This window comes from Salmo salar, chromosome ssa25 (assembly GCF_905237065.1).
Source record: "Salmo salar chromosome ssa25, Ssal_v3.1, whole genome shotgun sequence".
In the NCBI taxonomy this organism is placed as follows: Eukaryota; Metazoa; Chordata; class Actinopteri; order Salmoniformes; family Salmonidae; genus Salmo; species Salmo salar.
Window position 1 is genome coordinate 34345916 of NC_059466.1, and position 26039 is coordinate 34371954.

The window sequence follows — 26039 nt, forward strand, 5'->3', positions numbered from 1 at the left end:
CCTCCCTCTCCTCCACCTCCTACCAGAGGTAACTAAACCTGCTGACACACCTCCCTCTCCTCCACCTCCCACCAGAGGTAACTAAACCTGCTGACACACCTCCCTCTCCTCCACCTCCCACCAGAGATAACTAAACCTGCTGACACACCTCCCTCTCCTCCACCTCCCACCAGAGATAACTAAACCTGCTGACACACCTCCCTCTCCTCCACCAGAGATAACTAAACCTGCTGACACACCTCCCTCTCCTCCACCTCCCACCAGAGATAACTAAACCTGCTGACACACCTCCCTCTCCTCCACCTCCCACCAGAGATAACTAAACCTGCTGACACACCTCCCTCTCCTCCACCTCCCACCAGAGATAACTAAACCTGCTGACACACCTCCCTCTCCTCCACCTCCCACCAGAGGTAACTAAACCTGCTGACACACCTCCCTCTCCTCCACCTCCCACCAGAGATAACTAAACCTGCTGACACACCTCCCTCTCCTCCACCAGAGGTAACTAAACCTGCTGACACACCTCCCTCTCCTCCACCTCCCACCAGAGATAACTAAACCTGCTGACACACCTCCCTCTCCTCCACCAGAGATAACTAAACCTGCTGACACACCTCCCTCTCCTCCACCAGAGGTAACTAAACCTGCTGACACACCTCCCTCTCCTCCACCTCCCACCAGAGATAACTAAACCTGCAGACACACCTCCCTCTCCTCCACCAGAGATAACTAAACCTGCTGACACACCTCCCTCTCCTCCACCAGAGGTAACTAAACCTGCTGACACACCTCCCTCTCCTCCACCTCCCACCAGAGGTAACTAAACCTGCTGACACACCTCCCTCTCCTCCACCAGAGGTAACTAAACCTGCTGACACACCTCCCTCTCCTCCACCTCCCACCAGAGATAACTAAACCTGCTGACACACCTCCCTCTCCTCCACCAGAGGTAACTAAACCTGCTGACACACCTCCCTCTCCTCCACCTCCCACCAGAGGTAACTAAACCTGCTGACACACCTCCCTCTCCTCCACCAGAGATAACTAAACCTGCTGACACACCTCCCTCTCCTCCACCAGAGATAACTAAACCTCCTGACACACCTCCCTCTCCTCCACCAGAGGTAACTAAACCTGCTGACACACCTCCCTCTCCTCCACCTCCCACCAGAGATAACTAAACCTGCAGACACACCTCCCTCTCCTCCACCAGAGATAACTAAACCTGCTGACACACCTCCCTCTCCTCCACCAGAGGTAACTAAACCTGCTGACACACCTCCCTCTCCTCCACCTCCCACCAGAGATAACTAAACCTGCTGACACACCTCCCTCTCCTCCACCTCCCACCAGAGATAACTAAACCTGCTGACACACCTCCCTCTCCTCCACCTCCCACCAGAGGTAACTAAACCTGCTGACACACCTCCCTCTCCTCCACCTCCCACCAGAGGTAACTAAACCTGCTGACACACCTCCCTCTCCTCCACCTCCCACCAGAGATAACTAAACCTGCTGACACACCTCCCTCTCCTCCACCAGAGGTAACTAAACCTGCTGACACACCTCCCTCTCCTCCACCAGAGATAACTAAACCTGCTGACACACCTCCCTCTCCTCCACCTCCCACCAGAGATAACTAAACCTGCTGACACACCTCCCTCTCCTCCACCAGAGGTAACTAAACCTGCTGACACACTTTCCCTCTCCTCCACCAGAGATAACTAAACCTGCCGACACACCTCCCTCTCCTCCACCAGAGGTAACTAAACCTGCTGACACACCTCCCTCTCCTCCACCTCCCACCAGAGATAACTAAACCTGCTGACACACCTCCCTCTCCTCCACCTCCCACCAGAGGTAACTAAACCTGCTGACACACCTCCCTCTCCTCCACCTCCCACCAGAGATAACTACACCTGCTGACACACCTCCCTCTCCTCCACCTTCCACCAGAGATAACTAAACCTGCTGACACACCTCCCTCTCCTCCACCTCCCACCAGAGATAACTAAACCTGCTGACACACCTCCCCTCTCCTCCACCAGAGATAACTAAACCTGCTGACACACCTCCCTCTCCTCCACCAGAGATAACTAAACCTGCTGACACACCTCCCTCTCCTCCACCAGAGATAACTAAACCTGCTGACACACCTCCCTCTCCTCCACCAGAGATAACTAAACCTGCTGACACACCTCCCTCTCCTCCACCTCCCACCAGAGATAACTAAACCTGCTGACACACCTCCCTCTCCTCCACCTCCCACCAGAGGTAACTAAACCTGCTGACACACCTCCCTCTCCTCCACCAGAGATAACTAAACCTGCTGACACACCTCCCTCTCCTCCACCAGAGATAACTAAACCTGCTGACACACCTCCCTCTCCTCCACCTCCCACCAGAGATAACTAAACCTGCTGACACACCTCCCTCTCCTCCACCTCCCACCAGAGGTAACTAAACCTGCTGACACACCTCCCTCTCCTCCACCTCCCATCAGAGATAACTAAACCTGCTGACACACCTCCCTCTCCTCCACCAGAGATAACTAAACCTGCTGACACACCTCCCTCTCCTCCACCTCCCACCAGAGATAACTAAACCTGCTGACACACCTCCCTCTCCTCCACCTCCCACCAGAGATAACTAAACCTGCTGACACACCTCCCTCTCCTCCACCTCCCACCAGAGATAACTAAACCTGCTGACACACCTCCCTCTCCTCCACCTCCCACCAGAGATAACTAAACCTGCTGACACACCTCCCTCTCCTCCACCAGAGATAACTAAACCTGCTGACACACCTCCCTCTCCTCCACCAGAGGTAACTAAACCTGCTGACACACCTCCCTCTCCTCCACCTCCCACCAGAGATAACTAAACCTGCTGACACACCTCCCTCTCCTCCACCAGAGATAACTAAACCTGCTGACACACCTCCCTCTCCTCCACCAGAGATAACTAAACCTGCTGACACACCTCCCTCTCCTCCACCAGAGATAACTAAACCTGCCGACACACCTCCCTCTCCTCCACCAGAGGTAACTCCTTGACACACCTCCCTCTCCTCCACCCCAGAGATAACTAAACCTGCTGACACACCTCCCTCTCCTCCACCTCCCACCAGAGGTAACTAAACCTGCTGACACACCTCCCTCTCCTCCACCTCCCACCAGAGATAACTAAACCTGCTGACACACCTCCCTCTCCTCCACCTTCCACCAGAGATAACTAAACCTGCTGACACACCTCCCTCTCCTCCACCTCCCACCAGAGATAACTAAACCTGCTGACACACCCCCCTCTCCTCCACCAGAGATAACTAAACCTGCTGACACACCTCCCTCTCCTCCACCAGAGATAACTAAACCTGCTGACACACCTCCCTCTCCTCCACCAGAGATAACTAAACCTGCTGACACACCTCCCTCTCCTCCACCAGAGATAACTAAACCTGCTGACACACCTCCCTCTCCTCCACCACCCACCAGAGATAACTAAACCTGCTGACACACCTCCCTCTCCTCCACCTCCCACCAGAGGTAACTAAACCTGCTGACACACCTCCCTCTCCTCCACCAGAGGTAACTAAACCTGCTGACACACCTCCCTCTCCTCCACCAGAGATAACTAAACCTGCTGACACACCTCCCTCTCCTCCACCTCCTACCAGAGGTAACTAAACCTGCTGACACACCTCCCTCTCCTCCACCTCCCACCAGAGGTAACTAAACCTGCTGACACACCTCCCTCTCCTCCACCTCCCATCAGAGATAACTAAACCTGCTGACACACCTCCCTCTCCTCCACCAGAGATAACTAAACCTGCTGACACACCTCCCTCTCCTCCACCTCCCACCAGAGATAACTAAACCTGCTGACACACCTCCCTCTCCTCCACCTCCCACCAGAGATAACTAAACCTGCTGACACACCTCCCTCTCCTCCACCTCCCACCAGAGATAACTAAACCTGCTGACACACCTCCCTCTCCTCCACCTCCCACCAGAGATAACTAAACCTGCTGACACACCTCCCTCTCCTCCACCAGAGATAACTAAACCTGCTGACACACCTCCCTCTCCTCCACCAGAGGTAACTAAACCTGCTGACACACCTCCCTCTCCTCCACCTCCCACCAGAGATAACTAAACCTGCAGACACACCTCCCTCTCCTCCACCAGAGATAACTAAACCTGCTGACACACCTCCCTCTCCTCCACCAGAGGTAACTAAACCTGCTGACACACCTCCCTCTCCTCCACCTCCCACCAGAGATAACTAAACCTGCTGACATACCTCCCTCTCCTCCACCTCCCACCAGAGATAACTAAACCTGCTGACACACCTCCCTCTCCTCCACCTCCCACCAGAGGTAACTAAACCTGCTGACACACCTCCCTCTCCTCCACCTCCCACCAGAGGTAACTAAACCTGCTGACACACCTCCCTCTCCTCCACCTCCCACCAGAGGTAACTAAACCTGCTGACACACCTCCCTCTCCTCCACCAGAGGTAACTAAACCTGCTGACACACCTCCCTCTCCTCCACCAGAGATAACTAAACCTGCTGACACACCTCCCTCTCCTCCACCTCCCACCAGAGATAACTAAACCTGCTGACACACCTCCCTCTCCTCCACCAGAGGTAACTAAACCTGCTGACACACTTTCCCTCTCCTCCACCAGAGATAACTAAACCTGCCGACACACCTCCCTCTCCTCCACCAGAGGTAACTAAACCTGCTGACACACCTCCCTCTCCTCCACCTCCCACCAGAGATAACTAAACCTGCTGACACACCTCCCTCTCCTCCACCTCCCACCAGAGGTAACTAAACCTGCTGACACACCTCCCTCTCCTCCACCTCCCACCAGAGATAACTAAACCTGCTGACACACCTCCCTCTCCTCCACCTTCCACCAGAGATAACTAAACCTGCTGACACACCTCCCTCTCCTCCACCTCCCACCAGAGATAACTAAACCTGCTGACACACCTCCCTCTCCTCCACCAGAGATAACTAAACCTGCTGACACACCTCCCTCTCCTCCACCAGAGATAACTAAACCTGCTGACACACCTCCCTCTCCTCCACCAGAGATAACTAAACCTGCTGACACACCTCCCTCTCCTCCACCACCCACCAGAGATAACTAAACCTGCTGACACACCTCCCTCTCCTCCACCTCCCACCAGAGGTAACTAAACCTGCTGACACACCTCCCTCTCCTCCACCAGAGGTAACTAAACCTGCTGACACACCTCCCTCTCCTCCACCAGAGATAACTAAACCTGCTGACACACCTCCCTCTCCTCCACCTCCTACCAGAGGTAACTAAACCTGCTGACACACCTCCCTCTCCTCCACCTCCCACCAGAGGTAACTAAACCTGCTGACACACCTCCCTCTCCTCCACCTCCCATCAGAGATAACTAAACCTGCTGACACACCTCCCTCTCCTCCACCAGAGATAACTAAACCTGCTGACACACCTCCCTCTCCTCCACCTCCCACCAGAGATAACTAAACCTGCTGACACACCTCCCTCTCCTCCACCTCCCACCAGAGATAACTAAACCTGCTGACACACCTCCCTCTCCTCCACCTCCCACCAGAGATAACTAAACCTGCTGACACACCTCCCTCTCCTCCACCTCCCACCAGAGGTAACTAAACCTGCTGACACACCTCCCTCTCCTCCACCTCCCACCAGAGATAACTAAACCTGCTGACACACCTCCCTCTCCTCCACCAGAGGTAACTAAACCTGCTGACACACCTCCCTCTCCTCCACCTCCCACCAGAGATAACTAAACCTGCTGACACACCTCCCTCTCCTCCACCAGAGGTAACTAAACCTGCAGACACACCTCCCTCTCCTCCACCAGAGGTAACTAAACCTGCTGACACACCTCCCTCTCCTCCACCTCCCACCAGAGATAACTAAACCTGCTGACACACCTCCCTCTCCTCCACCAGAGATAACTAAACCTGCTGACACACCTCCCTCTCCTCCACCAGAGATAACTAAACCTGCTGACACACCTCCCTCTCCTCCACCTCCCACCAGAGATAACTAAACCTGCTGACACACCTCCCTCTCCTCCACCTCCCACCAGAGATAACTAAACCTGCTGACACACCTCCCTCTCCTCCACCTCCCACCAGAGGTAACTAAACCTGCTGACACTCCTCCCTCTCCTCCACCTCCCACCAGAGGTAACTAAACCTGCTGACACACCTCCCTCTCCTCCACCTCCCACCAGAGATAACTAAACCTGCTGACAAACCTCCCTCTCCTCCACCTCCCACCAGAGATAACTAAACCTGCTGACACACCTCCCTCTCCTCCAACTCCCACCAGAGGTAACTAAACCTGCTGACACACCTCCCTCTCCTCCACCTCCCACCAGAGGTAACTAAACCTGCTGACACACCTCCCTCTCCTCCACCAGAGGTAACTAAACCTGCTGACACACCTCCCTCTCCTCCACCAGAGATAACTAAACCTGCTGACACACCTCCCTCTCCTCCACCAGAGGTAACTAAACCTGCTGACACACTTTCCCTCTCCTCCACCAGAGATAACTAAACCTGCCGACACACCTCCCTCTCCTCCACCAGAGGTAACTAAACCTGCTGACACACCTCCCTCTCCTCCACCTCCCACCAGAGATAACTAAACCTGCTGACACACCTCCCTCTCCTCCACCTCCCACCAGAGGTAACTAAACCTGCTGACACACCTCCCTCTCCTCCACCTCCCACCAGAGATAACTAAACCTGCTGACACACCTCCCTCTCCTCCACCTTCCACCAGAGATAACTAAACCTGCTGACACACCTCCCTCTCCTCCACCTCCCACCAGAGATAACTAAACCTGCTGACACACCCCCCTCTCCTCCACCAGAGATAACTAAACCTGCTGACACACCTCCATCTCCTCCACCAGAGATAACTAAACCTGCTGACACACCTCCCTCTCCTCCACCAGAGATAACTAAACCTGCTGACACACCTCCCTCTCCTCCACCAGAGATAACTAAACCTGCTGACACACCTCCCTCTCCTCCACCACCCACCAGAGATAACTAAACCTGCTGACACACCTCCCTCTCCTCCACCTCCCAGAGGTAACTAAACCTGCTGACACACCTCCCTCTCCTCCACCAGAGGTAACTAAACCTGCTGACACACCTCCCTCTCCTCCACCTCCCACCAGAGGTAACTAAACCTGCTGACACACCTCCCTCTCCTCCACCAGAGGTAACTAAACCTGCTGACACACCTCCCTCTCCTCCACCAGAGATAACTAAACCTGCTGACACACCTCCCTCTCCTCCACCTCCCACCAGAGGTAACTAAACCTGCTGACACACCTCCCTCTCCTCCACCTCCCACCAGAGGTAACTAAACCTGCTGACACACCTCCCTCTCCTCCACCTTCCACCAGAGGTAACTAAACCTGCTGACACACCTCCCTCTCCTCCACCTCCCACCAGAGGTAACTAAACCTGCTGACACACCTCCCTCTCCTCCACCTCCCACCAGAGGTAACTAAACCTGCTGACACACCTCCCTCTCCTCCACCTCCCATCAGAGATAACTAAACCTGCTGACATACCTCCCTCTCCTCCACCTCCCACCAGAGATAACTAAACCTGCTGACACACCTCCCTCTCCTCCACCTCCCACCAGAGGTAACTAAACCTGCTGACACACCTCCCTCTCCTCCACCAGAGATAACTAAACCTGCTGACACACCTCCCTCTCCTCCACCTCCCACCAGAGGTAACTAAACCTGCTGACACACCTCCCTCTCCTCCACCTCCCATCAGAGATAACTAAACCTGCTGACACACCTCCCTCTCCTCCACCAGAGGTAATTAAACCTGCTGACACACCTCCCTCTCCTCCACCTCCTCTATTCTCCTTCTACCTGCATATCCACCTCTCTTCCTCCTCGTTAGAGAGGTTCCATAGTGAGCCCCATGCAGCTTATTAACCTGCAGTAAGTCACCCCTCTCAGCCATGAACCGTGTGACTAGTTTATAATGGGCCTTCAATACAGGACATTCTACCACTTTGGGACTCCGTATTCAGCATGGTTATGTATGCTATGTATGTATGTTTGGCTATGTAGTATGAAGGTTCACTCACCCCGGACAGCGTCGTCCATGCAGTACGTCAGGGGACCACACTCCCAGATGCCCGTCTTGACATTGAACATCATGTTGAAGCGGATCTGCATCATCTCAAACATGGCCCCCTTCAACAGAGAGATCTGGTCGTCTATGGCCAGGGCCCTGTCAGATACACCCACACACCCTCACAGATAAGAGAGCAATAGAGAGAGAAGGAGGGACATACGCAAACACACACACCTGAAGGAGGGGAGTCCTTTGGCAAAGTTGATGATGTTTTGGATCATGTAGGTGGTGAGGTCAGCTATGTGGGGCAGAGTGGTGAAAACCGTATTCTTCCCCCCATCACTCCTGTCCTCCTTCTTCTCCTTCTCCTGCTCCATGTCGGTGGTAAGGTCAGCTACATCGGGCAGAGTGGTGAAAACCATATTCTTCCCTCCATCACTCCTGTCCTCCTCATCCTCTAAAGAACAGGAGGAAGAGGAGAAGCTGGTGGAGGTGGAAGTGGAGTAAGATGATGACAAGTTATCCATTCTTCTAGTCTGTTTTGCACTTTGCCCAGTGGCAGTCTGGTTCCACACAGACATGGGGTTGAGGTCTCTGTCGATGGGCTGAAACAGACACAAACTCAATCAGATATCATCCACCCAATATGCAACACAGGACACAAATGCACAGACGCACACACACACACCCTGAACTGGAAGTGGGAAAAGGTGATGTCGAAGGTCTTTTCATGGGCGTTGAACAGTTCCTGTATGACAGCTTCCTGTTGTGGCGAGAGGACTGGGGGCTCTTCAACCATCCTGTTCCTCCTGATCTGACTCCTCCTCTTCTCCACAGCCTCCTTTGACATGATCACTATGGCAACAGAGACAAATGCTTTGCCACCACGGCAGACCTGGGTTCAAATACTATTTCAATTACTTTTACATACATTTTTAAGTTTGAAGAAGAAGTTTAATATATTGGAATACTGAGTATATAAAAAACATTAAGAACACCTGCTCTTTCCATGACATAGACTGACCAGGTGAAAGCTATGATCTCTTATTGATGTCACTTGTTAAATCCACTTCAAATCAGTGTAGATGAAGGGGAGGCGACAGGTTAAAAAAGGATTGACAATTGCGACATGGATTGTGTATGTGTGCCATACAGAGAGTGAATGGGCAAGACACAAAATGCCTTTGAACAGGGTATGGTAGAGATGCCAGGCACACCGGTTTCTGTCAAGAACTTCATCGCTGCTGGGTTTTTCAAGCTCAACAGCTTCCCGTGTGTATAAAGATTGGTCCACCACCTCAAATGGACATAGAGACAAATTGCCACAACTGTGGGAATCATTGGAGTCAACATGGGCCAGGATCCCTATGAAACGCTTTCGACACCTTGTAGAGTCCACGCCCGACAAATTGAGGCTGTCCTGAGGACAAAATATTAGGAAGGTGTTCCTAAAGTTGTGTACACTCAGTATATATATATAGGGTTCATATGGTCCAGGGGAGAGGGATTACGGGTTCATAGGGTCCAGGGGAGAGGGTTCATATGGTCCAGGGGAGAGGGATTGAGGGTTCATAGGGTCCAGGGGAGAGAGATAGAGGGTTCATATTGTCCAGGGGAGAGGGATTGAGGGTTCATATGGTCCAGGGGACAGCGATAGAGGGTTCCCGTGTGGCTCAGTTGGTAGAGCATGGTGTTTGTAACGCCAGGGTTGTGGGTTCGATTCCCATGGGGGACCAGTATGGAGAAAAAATGTATGAAATTATGCATTCACTACTGTAAGTCGCTTTGGATAAGAGTGTCTGCTAAATGACTAAAATGTAAAATGGTTCATATGTTCCAGACACTTGGAATGTATTGGCATGTATTTGAATACAAATATTGAAATACTCCATGCATTTGAACCCTGGTCTGATTGATCCTAGGGTTATTTGAAATAAGTCTTAGAAAATATTTTCAAATAACAGCCTATTTATAGGAAATTAGAAAATACTTTCAAATACTTGTAGTAGAAGTAGTTGATTCAGCACCACATTATTTTAAAATACTCAAATACAAAGAATACAAGTATTTAAATAACACATGTATTTGAACCCAGGTCTGCATGTCACTACAGAAAGATTATTAAAAAGCCAACGGTAACCCAGTGTATGGGTGTAAGTGTGTTCGTGTTAGTGTGTGAACTCACACTCTTTCAGCATGCCTATGGACTGGCATTTGTGGAGTCGACAGGCCTGGCACTGGCGGCGGTTGTTCTTGGTGATGACACAGGCACCCTGCCACGGGCAGCAGAACTTAGTGGGGTGCTTCATGGCACGCCTGGCACAACATCAGAGGCACATGATACACATACTATAAATATACTATACTGTATGTGGAAGAGGTGAGTTTCAGCCACAGATTTAAACATTATTACTATCAGGTTTCAGGTATGACCCAGATGCAGACAGTGTTGAAGAAACAACATTTTTCTAGTACAGGGCCAGGCAAACGACAGGTCAAAGGCAGGCAGAGGTCAGTAATCCAGAGAGGGTGCAAAAGGTCCAGAACGGCAGGCAGGTATAGAATGGCAGGCAGGCTCAGGGTAGGCAGAACAGTCAAAACCGGGAAGGACTAGAAAACAGGCGCAGGGGAACAAACTCTGGTAGGTTTTACGAAACAAAACGAACTGGCAACAGACAAACAGAGAACACAGGTGTAAATACACAGGGGATAATGGTGAAGATGAGCGACACCTGGAGGAGGGTGGAGACAAGCACAAAGACAGCTGAAACAGATCAGGGTGTGACAATTACATGGATTCAGTTATTATCTTAACTATGCTTTTTAAGAAAATACATGTGCATGCGTGTGTATAAGAGACAGATTGTGTGTGTGTGTGTGTGTGTGTGTGTGTGTGTGTGTGTGTGTTGTGTTTTAATGAGCTAATTTGACATCTGCGTATCTTCATCGTCAATGGATACCACTGATAGACATGCTCCAAACCTATTTACCGCTTAGACTTGCTTTCAATGAGAATGACATATCTATAACTCACAATTCTATGTGAATTTGGTCAGGACGCCCAAAAAGTTACATATTGCAGCTTAAAAAGGGCTTCAAAAGTTTGTAATTTCCACTTTAAAATGTCAGACTAGATTTGCCCAAATGAAAACTATATCAACCATTAATTATATTCCACATAATTCAGGAGATGTATCTACTGCTCTCACCTGTGAGCAACTATTGGCCACAATGTATTAACCACTTAATTTGTAAAACACAAACGTTCTCAAACACTCAATTCCTTGTGTATGCTAACACAGTACTGAATGCTTGAGTGTGTGTGTTTCACTTACCTGAAGAATCCCTTGCAGCCCTCACATGTCATGGCGTTGAAGTGATAGCCTGTAGCCCGATCTCCACACACCTGACACACCTTGGGCTCCCCATCATCTTCCTCATCCTCTTCCTCCTCTGCAGAGGTCTGGGAAGAGGGCCAGTCGCTGAGGTTCTCCTTACTCATTCTGACCTGAGGGAGGTGTTATAACAGAGCCCTCAGCACTGTTACTAATGAGAATGGAATAGATTCCAATCAGACCAACTACTGACTATTCAATATGAGATGAATATCATTTTTAATTAATTGAAGTAAATCTTTTTTTCAAATATTCAATTTCAGGTAAACATCACAGTCTTATCAGGTCAAAACAGATAAACATTTATATTATAAGAGCTTTGGTGTGATCTTATTTACAAATGTAAGGGTCAGTCGGTTCTTCTAAATATAGCAGTCATTAGATCTATGACGGAAAATAAAATAGGCTCCTGCTTCTTAGGTCAGGCATTAAACAGGTGGTTCATGAGTTTCTGTCTTGAAAGAGTCTGTCCTACATGTCTGTTACATAATGTTCTGAATTATATATAAAAATAGAACGAACAGACATGCACTTCTCTGTCAGTTCTATAGAATATATTTCTATTATTTGCAGCATGCAGAACAGGGACACCTCAGCTTCTCTTTAGATGGGGCAGATTAACAATTACACAAAACCAATCATTTAATAAACTGAAAGTCACATCAAAATCAGACAGACTGACAATATGTCTAAATGTCTAAAGAAAACTGAACATTTGAAATCAACTAACAATCAAACTGGAGATAACTAATCCATCCGCTGACCCTGTCAAAAAAATACAAAGCTGACAGCTACTGAAACCAACACAATCCCAGTCCCACACAATACCTTTGTTATTGGGTCTTTAGTTTGGGCATGCCTTTTTGTATTTTTACTTTTTGTACATATTTATGTTTCGTCACCATCTGAACACATAATAATCCGCTTGGACTGGCCGCCCATGTTGTCAAGACGGAGCTGGCCCTGGACCTAAGTTAAGGTGGCTGTCTCCTGGGCACACATTCAACACTTAATGATCACACACACTTACTTCCCACATTTATGCACACATCAAATCAGGTTACATGCAGCTGAAGTCGGAAGTTTACATACACGTAGGTTGGAGTCATTAAAACTCGTTTTTCAACCACAAATTTCTTGTTAACAAACTATAGTTTTGGCAAGTCAGTTAGGACATCTACTTTGTGCATGACACAAGTAATTTTTCCAACAATTGTTTACAGACAGATTATTTCACTTATAATTCACTGTATCACAATTTCAGTGGGTCAGAAGTTTACAAACACTAAGTTGACTGTGCCTTTAAACATCTGTGAAAATTCCTTGAAAATTATGTCATGGCTTTAGAAGCTTCTGATAGGCTAATTGACATCATTTGAGTCAATAGGAGGTGTACCTGTGGATGTATTTCAAGGCCTACCTTCAAACTCAGTGCCTCTTTACTTGACATCATGGGAAAATCAAAAGAAATCAGCCAAGACCTCAGAAAACAAATTGTAGACCTCCACAAGTCTGGTTCATCCTTGGTAGCAATTTCCAAACGCCTGAAGGTAGCACGTTCAGCTGTACAAACAATAGCACGTAAGTATAAACACCAATGGACCACGCAGCCGTCATACCGCTCAGTAATGAGACACGTTCTGTCTCCTAGAGATGAGCGTACTTTGGTGCGAAAAGTGAAAATCAATCCCAGAACAACAGCAAAGGACCTTGTGAAGATGCTGGAGGAAACAGGTACAAAAGTATCTATATCCACAGTAAAACGAGTCCTATATCTACATAACCTGAAAGGCCGCTCAGCAGGAAAGAAGCCACTGCTCCAAAACCGCCATAAAAAAGCCAGACTATGGTTTGCAGATAGAAATTAGGAGCTTAAAGAGCAAACACTTATGAGTAGCCAATGTGTATGATTATTGTTAGGACCAGCAACAGCTCATAGGTGGATCCATATGTACCTTTTAGACATTTTCAAAAATAATATTTATGATGACTGCTATGATGACTAAATAAAGATGACTGCTATGGTGTGTGGTCATCCACACCGCCTCCCAAAATGGCTGCTGTGCCATTTCTTCCACTTGCATTACTTGACATAGATCCAGAAAAACTAGATGTGTAAATCTGGGGACACATGGGGACAAAGATTGTACTTTTTGGAGAAATGACCTCTGGTCTGATGAAACAAAAATAGAACTGTTTGGCCATAATGACCATCGTTATGTTTGGAGGAAAAAGGAGGAGGCTTGCAAGCCAAAGAACACCATCACAACCGTGAAGCACGGGGGTGGCAGGATCATGTTGTAGGTGTGCTTTGCTGCAGGAGGGACTGGTGCACTTCACAAAATAGATGGCATCATGAGGGAGGAAAATTATGTGGATATATTGAAGCAACATCTCAAGACATCAGTCAGGAAGTTAAAGCTTGGTCGCAAATGGGTCTTCCAAATGGACAATGACCCCAAGCATACTTCTAAAGTTGCGGCAAAACGGCTTAAGGACAACAAAGTCAAGGTATTGGAATGGCAATCACAAAGCCCTGACCTCAATTCTATAGAAAATTTGTGGGCAGAACTGAAAAAGCGTGTGCGAGCAAGGAGGCCTACAAACCTGACTCAGTTACACCAGCTCTGTCAGGAGGAATGGGCCAAAATTCACCCAACTTATTGGGGGAAGCTTGTGGAAGGCTACCCGGAACGTTTGACCCAAGTTAAACAATTTAATTGAGTGTATGTAAACTTCTGGCCCACTAGGAATATGATTAAAGAAATAAAAGCTGAAATCAATCATTCTCTCTACTATTATTGTCACAATTATTGCCGTGTTGAAGGGAGGACCAATACGCAGCAGGAATGTGGATGCTCATCTTTTAATTAGATATAATGAAGCATACACAAAAAACAAGAACGACGAAGGACAGTTTCACAGGCAAAAGCAATAATACTTAGCAGTGCAAAATGTAACTACCCACAAATGACAAACCAAACACACACCTACTTATAGGACTCCCAATCAGAGGCAACTAGAAACACCTGCCTCCAATTGAGAGTCCAGCACCCAAACCTACACATAGAAAAACTAACCTAGAACATACTAATTCAGAAACATACACCCAAAACCCAGGAACACCTAAATAACACACCCCTCTAAACCACACACAAAAAACACCACCATACAAAACAAACATACGCTCTGCCACGCCCTGACCAAATATAATACAAATAATACTTAAATACTGGTCAGGACGTGACAATTATTCTGACATTTAACATTCTTCAAATAAAGTGGTGCTCTTAACTGACCTAAGACAGGGAATTTTTACTAGGATTAAATGTCAGGAATTGTGAAAAACAGTTTAAATGTATTTGGCTAAGGTGTATGCAAACTTCCGACTTCAACTGTACCATGTAGCTAGGCCTATAACCCCTAGACATAAGGAGAGAAGAAAAATAAATAGGCTAGTTATTGGTTTTGTAACAACACACACATGTACACACAGTCAAATGCAGACAAACACACAACAGGGGTGGGAAGGTGAAATAAATATGTAGATAAAGTGTTTTTATTTACATTTTACCAGATGATGTTTTGCTTCTGATTCAGTTCTCTTCCTTCTCAATCTCTCATAGTTGTTGTCAGAAGGACAGAGAGCTCCAATGTCAGGCAAAATTAAGAGCTGGAGAGATGGAGAAAAACTCTCACTCTTTGCATGAGAGTACCTATATGTTGCACCACTGATGACTCTCTGACACAGAATTCCTTTATTGCTTTGTAACAAAACTGTAATAGCAATATATTAGGGAATGTAATGACATTTAATTGATATTGTGTAATAACCTGAGGTTAATGACATTATGTTGGTGTCCAGTGTGTGTGTGTGTGTGTGTGCGGGTTTGTGTGTGTGTGTGTGTGTGTGTGTGTGTGTGTGTGTGTGTGTGTGTGTGTGTGTGTGTGTGTGTGTGTGTGTGTGTGTGTGTGTGTGTGTGTGTGTGTGTGTGAGTGAGTGAGTGAGTGAGTGAGTGAGTGAGTGAGTGAGTGAGTGAGTGAGTGAGTGAGTGAGTGAGTGAGTGAGTGAGTGAGAGCGAGAAACAGAGATTGAAGTGGGGTACACCTGGTTTCAGAGCATTTTGTTATACTCACAGACACCATTCAAACAGTTTTAGAAACTTTGGAGTGTTTTCTATCCAAAGCTAATAATTATATGCATATTCTAGTTTCTGGGCAGGAGTAATAATCAGATTAAATCGGGTACGTTTTTTATCCGGCCGTGAAAATACTGCCCCCTATCCATAACAAGTTAAACAGCGTTTGACATGCTTCGAAGTACGGTAATGGAATATTTTGATTTTTTTTGTCACGAAACGCACCGGGCGCGTCACCCTTCGTTACCCTTCGGATAGTGTCTTGAATGCACAACAAAACGCCGCTATTTGGATATAACTATGGATTATTTGGAACCAAACCAACATTTGTTGTTTAAGTAGAAGTCCTGGGAGTGCATTCTGATGAAGAACAGCAAAGGTAATCCAATTTTTCTTATAGTAAATCTGAGTTTGGTGAGTACCAAACTTGGTGGGTGTCAAAATAGCTAGCCCGTGATGGCGAGCTATCTACTCAGAATATTGCAAAATGTGCTTTCACCGAAAAGCTATTTTAAAATCGGACACCGCGATTGCATAAAGGAGTTCTGTATCTATAATTCTTAAAATAATTGTTATGTTTTTTGTGAACGTTTATCGTGAGTAATTTAGTCACATGCTAATGTAAAAAGCTGGTTTTTGATATAAATATGAACTTGATTGAACAAAACATGCATGTATTTTTATCCAGCCGTGAAAATACTGCCCCCTAGCCATAACAGGTTAATGTAAAATGTATGGTTGTTCGAGGTGGGTGGTTGTTCGAGGTGGATGGGTAGGTGTTTAATGCGAAAGTCTAGCAACCCAAAGGTTACGAGTTCAAATCTCATCACGGACAACTTTAGCATTTCAGCTAATTAGCAATTTTTCTACTACTTTTTATCTACTTTGAAACTACTTAAAATGTTAGCTAAACCTAACCTTAACCCTTTAAGTAACAATCTGTCTTACGTAACCATGTCAAATGTAACATATCATACTAATTTGGGTATTGAGGATGTATCTTTACTATGTTACGTATAGTCTATGAGACCAGGCTGGTGGGGGTGGTCTGCTCAAGACCTGCTGCCAATCACAACCCTTTTAGTGCTTTTGTTTAATGTACTTTAATTACATAGTACCATTACCCACACATTATGGGGACATGTCACTCAAATAGTGTAATTTAACTTTCACTGGTTCTCTGCTTGGCCTTCAGTGCTCTCCCTATCTAGGACTTCATTCATGTTGAAAAATGTCAGTGTGCCACCTTGTGATATGATTCAAATTACATGTAGACAGGAAATAAGTTAGTGTTCTGAATAACAGCACACACAGAGGGAGAGAAAGAGAGAGAGAGAACAACAACTGGAATCTGGACTCGTAATCCAGGTCCTACCATTGTGAGAATAACAATGGTATAACTATGAAGCAATTGCCACACACACAGATACAAAAACACAGACAAAACACATGCGCGTACACACACACTTCTATGCCATGGCTCGGGTCCAAAGTTCTGTGTAAACGTTTGAAATACTTCTCTGAACAGAGACAAGCAGGTGGTATAGCAGCCTACGGTACTTTGTCATGAACACTGATTGCAGTGACACAAAATGGTCCACTTCACAAACGTAGCAATAGCCAAAACATTGCATTTTAACAGTGAATGAATGTTGCAAAAAATATGACAATTATTACTGCAGCCGCGAGCGATCCAAGCTGTGAATTTCACTACAAAGTATCCTGTGTATACACGGAGTAGAGCACGAGCCTATCCTACGGTCTTTCTTTTTCATTTTAGAGGCAACATAAAGCATGAAAGACTGATTTACTTACAAAGACATTACAGCACTAATATCATAATCCCCGGGTCTTGGAAGGCGACTTCCCGTGGGCCATGACTACTTTGAAGAAAACATTGTAGCTGCGACTTTCAAGTGAAAGTGTTTATCCAGAATCACTGACTGAGAAGCGCACTCCTCAACACCAAAGCTCCCTCGTCTCCAGAGCGCCCACTCACTTCCTGGTTACGCTCTAGGTTGATGATGACAATAATAATTATATTTTTTAGACCTAGGTTAAACTGACAGAAACGCCTCAAAAGTTGAATACAACAAAACCACTGTATTAGTAATTCAGGTTTATTAGTTGTGCTGTCTACAGTATCAGGTTAAATGCCGAGCTCTCTCAACATGAGACGGACTGATTTCTCAGCCAATGGCCTATCCACATTGCAGGCTTTCCCACACACTATACTCGTGTTAGGAGGATGACGTATTGTACATATGTAGGATCACCCTGTTGCAGGAAAACTTTCCTGCAAAGCAGGACACTTTAAACTTGTAGTGTATTTGAAGTTTAATAGTCTTCTGAAGATTGTAATTTTCACTTTGAAATGTTAGTCTTGAATTTCATTCACCCCTACAAACATGTCCATAATTATAATCCACATAATATTTCACATTTCCTTTTTGCAGGATTAATTCCCTGCTGTAGCAAACTGGCTCGAATTAAGATCCTACATCTGTAGTAGCCTGTAATAGTAACTGTAGTAACACAACCCATACAAGAAAGATCCTAAACCTACTCAACCATAGACCCATGAAATCTCTGAATTTATACAATTCGAATCAATTCACTTCAATTTCAAGCGCAGCACGAGAAAAACAAGCCAAACCCAATGATCTGCTGAGCTGCCTGGAGGTTTTTTAATTTTTTATTTAAATTATTATATTATTTTTTTTTATTATCAACAATTTACATCGCTACGTCAAAACGTCTAACAAACTAAACACAGGTATTAACATGAAAATACTAAATACATACCAAAAAATATAATATATAAATAATAATAAAAAATAATAATTCGAGTGCAATTGTATTCACTCTGAAAAAATCTCATTATAATGATTTAGGAAGATGTTATTCTTGATGTTATTCATTCATAATGTCTTAATAGGATGATTCAATTCAATCAAACATATTTTTTACTATTGGTATGGAATTATGGAATTGTTGTTTGTGTATAAAGTTTTTGGCAACAAGAATAAAAACATTCACAATAATTTCAATGGTCTTGTTATCATTGCAATAGTAACATACTATATCCTTCATGTCAAAAACATGGGTAGTGTTCAAAATGGTAAATAAGTATTCTGCAAGGTTTTCCCAAATTTCTAACGCAAATTTACATTCATAGATCAAGTGAGTCAGATTTTCACCTTCTTTTTCACAGAAAATGCAGATATCATCAATAGCCACAAATTTGGACAACATAGAATTACATGGATATATCTTATGTAGAATTTTAAAGTGCACTTCCTTCAATTTGTTAAGTATACAATATTTGTAAGGCATTAACAAAGTTTTTTTCCAGACAATGTTAGGAATACACAAGTTCCAGAAAAATGTTCCTCTAATTAAAGTCGGTTCCGTGAATGGAAAATTAGTGTTATGTATTTATTACAACAAGATTTCTCAAGTAAGCCCACACCTTCCAAACTCAGTTCTGGATAAGCTCTGTGATCATCACCAAAGCTGTAGTTAGACCACTGGGAATGGCTTTAATCACAGAAATAAACTCTCTTAAAGGTATTGGAAACTCATTCAATGTCAGAAATTGTTCATATTCAAGAATATTACCCCTGTTGTCAAAAACATCAAGAACAAAGTCAATATTCCTCTCATGCCAGCTAGGGTAGAACAATGACTTATTCCTTACAGTTATGTCTGAATTATTCCACAAAATAACTTTGTGGTGGACAATTGTGCAGGAAACATCTTTTCTGGGCCATTAAAGCTTGTTGGTGAAACCTAGCCAATTTAGCTGGTGATCTTTCAGGAATATAATTACATTGCAGTAAAAACTGAAGACCTCCCAACCTATTAAACACATTGTTTGGAATGAAATACCAAATTGATTCTGTATTGACCAAACATCTTTTCAACCAATTGATCTTGAAAGTGTTATTTATGTCAACAAAATCCAACAGCTTCAGACCTCCTTCAACTCTTTTATATGAGAGGACTGACTTTTTTAGTTTGTGAGACTTATTTTTCCAGATGAAGTCAAGAAAGGTCTTGTTGATCTCTATACAGGCAGAGGGACTTACAAATAAAGATAACGAGGTGTACACAAAGCGAGACAGGTCCTCTGCCTTGGACAGAAGCACTGTCCCAATTATATAAAGATCCCTTTGTAGCCAATTATTTTTTTTACTGTCTAGTGAACCATGAGCAGCAGCCCAATGGAGCAGTTGCTATGGCTACTCACACGCAGAGCGGGGGACAGACAGACGAGCAACTAACATAATAAACTATTTCTGATTTCTGCACATAAAAATTAGCACGGGAGGCGAGTGATGCTTATCGGGACAGGACAGGAATGTTATAGAACTGTTGCAGGATCAGGACAACACGGGAAAAAAACTGACAGTACAAGACAGGACATTAATTGATTTTCACTCCCGTGGGGAGGGAAGAGAGAAGGAAAGAAAGAGAGGGAAGGTAATATTATGTTATTACTGTGTTACTGTGCTATCATGTATTATTATTGTGTGGTGGGGATAGACAACCCACCCCTGTCTCTGACTTTAATCTTTTGGAAACAGGTTCCGCTCAGGTAAGCCCAACCATAAATGATCCGCATTATCATCATACTTCAAGCCCACAACAGGTAACCCTCATTGACTCTTGTTTAAATCCACATCTTTGCTCAAAGCGTAGGCCCAATGGTACAGTTTTAGACTATCTTGTATCTGAACCAATTCAAGCTATCCCTTTGGTATTTTCAAATAAGGGGTTACCAACTGAGCATAGTATGCTTGTATTACAGACTGAAATCCTGCAGCTGCGTCATTGATTCATGTCAATGCCAGAAGTTTGATCTCGAAAATCTATTTTATTTGAACTCTGACCTCTCAAACCAACATGGACATTCTGATAATATCTGAAACTTGGCTAAATAAGACTGCTGGATACTATTCGTCAAATTCGTCATACTTCTTGAACTGTGTATCTGAGAATGGTGGGAATCCAGCTGCCATCCGGAATGTAGTCAAATCTCTGAAACAAAACTCTGTCCATTCATTATCCCAGCAGGTTACGACAACCTCTGGTCCCATAACAGATAAGATGGACATTTATGGTGCATTTAATAACCACTTTGCCTCAGCGTGCCACCTATTTGATAAAATAGCTTCTTAAAACTTTGATTGCAGCAGATGAAGTCCTTTACTCACCTCAAACCAGGTTGCAGGGAACGATACATTCCCAGATACACATTCCTCATTTTCATTCCAAGCATTTGATGTCTATGATGAACTTAGTGCCTTATTGAAGATCGATGTAAAACAATCCACTGGGTCTAACTCAATTGATCCATTTTTTGTTGCAGCTTTCTGCCCCACTAGTTGCAGAATCATTGATTGTCAAGTAAAACATATCTTTTTTTACCTGAAAATTGTTTCTGGGGTTATCCCTAAGATCTCTAAAACGGCAGCATTCCTCCCCCTAAACAAATGCGGAGATACGTCTGACTTTGACAACTACCGTCTAATATCCAAGCAATCTTACCTTGCCAAAGTTGTAGAGTCCCTGGCGAACTCTCAGTTTCGAACTTTGTTTTACTTCTCATTCTATTCTTAATGAGCACCAGTCTGGTTTTAGACCTGGACATAGCACTGTTTCAGCAGCTACACTTGTCTTAGATGATGTGTTATATTGTTTAGAGAATACAAATCATTGTGCTGCCTTATTTATTGACCTGTCGAAGGCATTTGATACGGTTGACCATTTCTTAAATCTTCAAAGGTTGTCTGAAATAAGCCTAGATCAGGCATCTTGCAATTGGTTCAATATCTACCGAACGGACAGGACACAATTTGACGATATCAATTCGAGTTTCCTCAATATTACAAAAGGTGTGCCGCAGGGGTAGATTTTGGGCACTGTTCTCTTCACTATTTATATAAATAATATTGGTCTATCTGTTAAAACCTGTAACATTCATCTCTGTGCGGATTATACAGTTATTTACTCCTGTGCCCACTCAGTACAGCAGGCCATTTATGACTTTCAGCATGGTTTTGACTGAATTAATGTCACGTCCTGACCATAGAAAGATGTTATTTTCTGTGGTAGAGTAGGTCAGGGCTGACAGGTTTTTTTTCTAGTTTAGATTTTCTATGTTGTTAAGTTCTAGTTTTTGTATTTCTATGTTGGGTTTTGTTTGGGATGGTCTCAAATTAGAGGCAGCTGGACATCGTTGTCTCTAATTGGAGATCATACTTAAGTAGGTGTTTTTCCCACCTGGGTTTGTGGGAGATTGTCTTTGAGTTAGTGTATGTTTCACCTCTGCGTCACGGTTTGTTGTTCTGGTATTCAGTTTAGTTATATGTATTGCATAGTTTCACAGTGAAAATAAAATGTGGAACGACACACGCTGTGCTTCGGTCCACTCCTTCCTACGACATCCGTGACAATGAAAAAATTGCTTACTGATCTTAAACTAGTGCTAAATGCTAATAAAACCAAGTTTATGTTGCTCTCGTAATATTGACCCTGATGACCTGCATATTTGCACATTGAGGCCAAATTGAGCAAGTTTCCCATTATACAGTTGAAGTCGGAAGTTTACATACACTTAGGTTGGAGTCATTAAAACTAATTTTTCAACCACTCCACAAATTTTATATAGCCCTTCTTACATCAGCTGATATCTCAAAGTGCTGTACAGAAACCCAACCTGAAACCCCAAACAGCAAGCAATGCAGTTGTAGAAGCACGGTGGCTAGGAAAAACTCCCTAGAAAGGCCAAAACCTAGGAAGAAACCTAGAGAGGAACCAGGCTATGAGGGGTGGCCAGTCCTCTTCTGGCTGTGCCGGGTGGAGATTATAACAGCACATGGCCAAGATATTCAAATGTTCATAAACAGCAAGCAATGCAGGTGTAGAAGCACGGTGGCTAGGAAAAACTCCCTAGAAAGGCCAAAACCTAGGAAGAAACCTAGAGAGGAACCAGGCTATGAGGGGTGGCCAGTCCTCTTCTGGCTGTGCCGGGTGGAGATTATAACAGCACATGGCCAAGATATTCAAATGTTCATAAATGACCAGCATGGTCAAATAATAATAAACATAGTAGTTGTCGAGGGTGCAACAAGTCAGCAACTCAAGAGTAAGTGTCAGTTGGCTTTTTCATAGCCGATCTTTGAGAGTATCTCTACTGTTCCTGCTGTCTCTAGAGAGTTGAAAACAGCAGGTCTGGGACAGGTAGCACGTCCGGTGAACAGGTCAGGGTTCCAGCAGGTCTGGGACAGGTAGCACGTCCGGTGAACAGGTCAGGGTTCCATAGCCGCAGGCAGAACAGTTGAAACTGGAGCAGCAGCATGGCCAGGTGGACTGGGGACAGCAAGGAGGCATCATGCCAGGTAGTCCTGAGGCATGGTCCTAGGGCTCAGGTCCTCCGAGAGAGAGAAAGAAAGAAAGAAAGAAAGAGAGAAAGAGAGAATTAGAGAGAGGTCCTGCACTTCCTTCACCATGGCTGGAGTCGGCCAATTACGCACGGCCTTAATGCGGTCACACTCCATCACCACCCCCGAGGTGGAAATGCGATAACCCAGGAAGGAGACGGCTCGTTTGGAGAACTCACACTTCTCAGCCTTGACGTATAGGTCATGCTCCAGCAATCTCCCAAGCACCCTGCGCACCAGGGACACATGCTCGGCGCGGGTGGCGGAGTAAATCAGAATGTCGTCGATATACACTATCACGCCCTGCCCATGCAGGTCCCTGAGAATCTCGTCTACAAAGGATTGAAAGACGGCTGGAGCATTCTTCAACCCATATGGCATGACGAGGTACTCATAGTGGCCCGATTTGGTACTGAATGCGGTTTTCCACTCGTCTCCCTCCCGAATACGCACCAGATTATACGCGCTCCTGAGATCCAGTTTCGTGAAAAAACGCGCTCCGTGAAATGATTCCACCTCCGTAGCGATGAGAGATAGTGGGTAACTAAACCCCACTGTGATGGAATTGAGACCTCTATAATCAATGCACGGACGCAGACCTCCCCCCTTTTTCTTCACGAAAAAGAAACTCGAGGAGACGGGTGAGATGGAGGGCCGAATGAACCCCTGTCTCAGAGATTCCGTGACATATGTCTCCATAGCCAACGTCTCCTCCTGGGACAATGGGTACACGTGACTCTTGGAAAGTGCAGCGTTTACCTGGAGGTTTATCACACATGGGGTGGTAATTTAGTCGCCTTCTTCTTACAGAAGGCGAGAGCCAAATCGGCATACTCAGGGGGAATGCACACAGTGGAAACCTGGTCTGGACTCTCCACCGATGTGGCACCGATGGAAACTCCCAGACACCTACCCGAACACTCCTCTGACCACCCCTGTTTCCACAAAATCTTGGGATTGTGACTGGCCAGCCAAGGCACCCCCAGCACCACTGGAAACACTCCTTATGATTCCCCTGTGTTACCATGTCCAGTGGCACCGTAGTCTCCCTGACCAGCCCTGACCCTAATGGCCGGCTATCTAAGGAGTGCACGGGGAAGTGGGAATCTAACGGTACTAGTGGAACTCCCAGCTTGAGGGCGAGTCCGCGATCCATAAAGTTCCCCGCTGCGCCTGAATCGACTAGCGCCTTATGCTGGGAACGGGAAAAAATCAAGAAAAGAAATTAAAACAAACATATGACCAACAGAGGGTTCTGGGTGAGTTTGGTGCTGACTCACCTGGGGTGAACGAGGAGTGTTCTGCCTGCTTTCTCGACTCCCAGAGGGACCCCCCCAGCACCGGTCGACCGTGTGTCCTCGGCGACCACAATTGGTGCAGGAGGAGCGCCCTCCTCCGGTTCCCTTAGATGCAGCCCCTCCCAGCTCCATGGGAATGGGCGCGGGAGGGCTAGGAGGTGGAACTGACAGGAACCTTTCTGAACGCCCGCGGGCAGCCAGCAGATTGTCCAGTCGGATTGAAATGTCAATCAGTTCATCCAGGGAGAGTGTAGTGTCCCGACACGCTAGCTCCCTGCGGACGTCCTCCCGGAGGCTGCACCGGTAATGATCCATTAGGGCCCTGTCGTTCCACCCGGCCGCCGCAGCCAAGGTCCGGAACTCCAGAGCGAAGTCTTGCGCGCTCCTCGTCTCCTGCCTGAGATGAAACAGTCGCTCACCCGCCGCCCGGCCTTCTGGAGGGTGATCGAATACGGCCCGGAAATGGTGGTTGAACTCAGGGTAGTTCTCTCTCGCTGAGTTGGGGCTGTTCCAGATAGCGTTGGCCCATTCCAACGCTCACCCCGTCAGGCAGGAGACGAGGAGGCTCACACTCTCCTCTCCCGAGGGAGTCGGCCTCACGGTAGCCAGGTATAAGTAAATCTGAAGCAGAAACCCCTGGCACCCCGCTGCTGCTCCATCATACTCCTTTGGGAGTGCAAGACGTAATGCTCCAGAACCAGACGTAGGAGGGAGCGGAGTAGCTGGACTCATCTGGTGAGTCGGAGGCGAAGAGAGGAGACCACTCCTCTCCCATCGGTCCATCCTCTCCATCATTTGGTCCATCGCTGACCCGATTCGATGGAGTACGGTGGTGTGGTGGAGGACCCGTTCCTCCATAGAGGGGAGAGGGGTGGCAGCTGCTCCTGCTGACTCCATACTTGAAGGTGCGGGCTTCTGTAACGCTTGATGTAGTGGGTGTGGAGTCAGGCGCAGGAAACAAGAGTGTTTGCTATCGGGCTTTAATAAATGCACCGTCAAAAGAATATACACCCAAGAACAACAACAGAGTGTAATCAAAAAACACAAGGATCCAAAAACACATTCCACTACACGAAACACAGTGAACGACAGAAATGAGCCCGCACACAGAACAGGTGGGGAAACGGGCTTAAATACCCAACTAAACACTAATGAGACACAGGTGAAACCAATAAAGACAAAACCAACAGAAAAGGAAAAAGGGATCGGTGGCAGCTAGTAGGCCGGTGACGACGACCGCCGAGCGCCACCCGAACAGGGAGAGGAGTCTCCCTCGGCAGGAGTCGTGACACAGAGGGTTAAATAATGAACATGTAATTGGGGAATAGAAACCAGGTGTGTAGAAAACAAAGACAAAACAAATGGAAAATGAAAAGTGGATCGGCGATGGCTCGAAGACCGGTGACGTCAACCTCCGAACGCCGCCCGAACAAGGAGAGGGACCGACTTCGGCGGAAGTCGTGACACATGCATATACACACACTCTCATTCAAATAAACACATACAAGAACACACACATACATGTAATAGTGCCAGACATGTACACAAACATATACAGTTGGCATTGCTGTTATGATTTTAGTTGACCTTGATGTCG

General features: G+C 46.2%; 1 protein-coding gene and 1 non-coding gene across 4 annotated transcripts in view; one reads left to right on the top strand and one right to left on the bottom strand.

Moving 5' to 3' along the window:
• Positions 1-17851, bottom strand: part of nr1i2 (nuclear receptor subfamily 1, group I, member 2) — an 82875-nt gene extending 65024 nt beyond the window's left edge. Inside the window, exons 1-7 of one of the 3 annotated variants that reach the window (XM_045707780.1) lie at positions 17512-17850; positions 15125-15230; positions 11498-11670; positions 10348-10478; positions 8851-9017; positions 8397-8767; positions 8173-8318 (exon numbers count right to left, since the gene is read on the bottom strand). In XM_045707780.1, coding sequence (XP_045563736.1) covers positions 8173-8318; positions 8397-8767; positions 8851-9017; positions 10348-10478; positions 11498-11664 — 982 coding nt within the window. In that variant the 5' untranslated portion in view covers positions 11665-11670; positions 15125-15230; positions 17512-17850. Of the gene's footprint in view, positions 1-8172; positions 8319-8396; positions 8768-8850; positions 9018-10347; positions 10479-11497; positions 11671-15124; positions 15231-17511 lie in introns of all 3 variants that reach the window. The other 2 variants (XM_014174164.2, XM_045707778.1) reach the window with 2 other exon arrangements.
• trnat-ugu (transfer RNA threonine (anticodon UGU)) lies at positions 9822-9898 on the top strand. The gene has a single exon. It is a non-coding gene; the product is annotated as a tRNA-Thr (tRNA).
• Positions 17852-26039: the final 8188 nt, after the last annotated feature.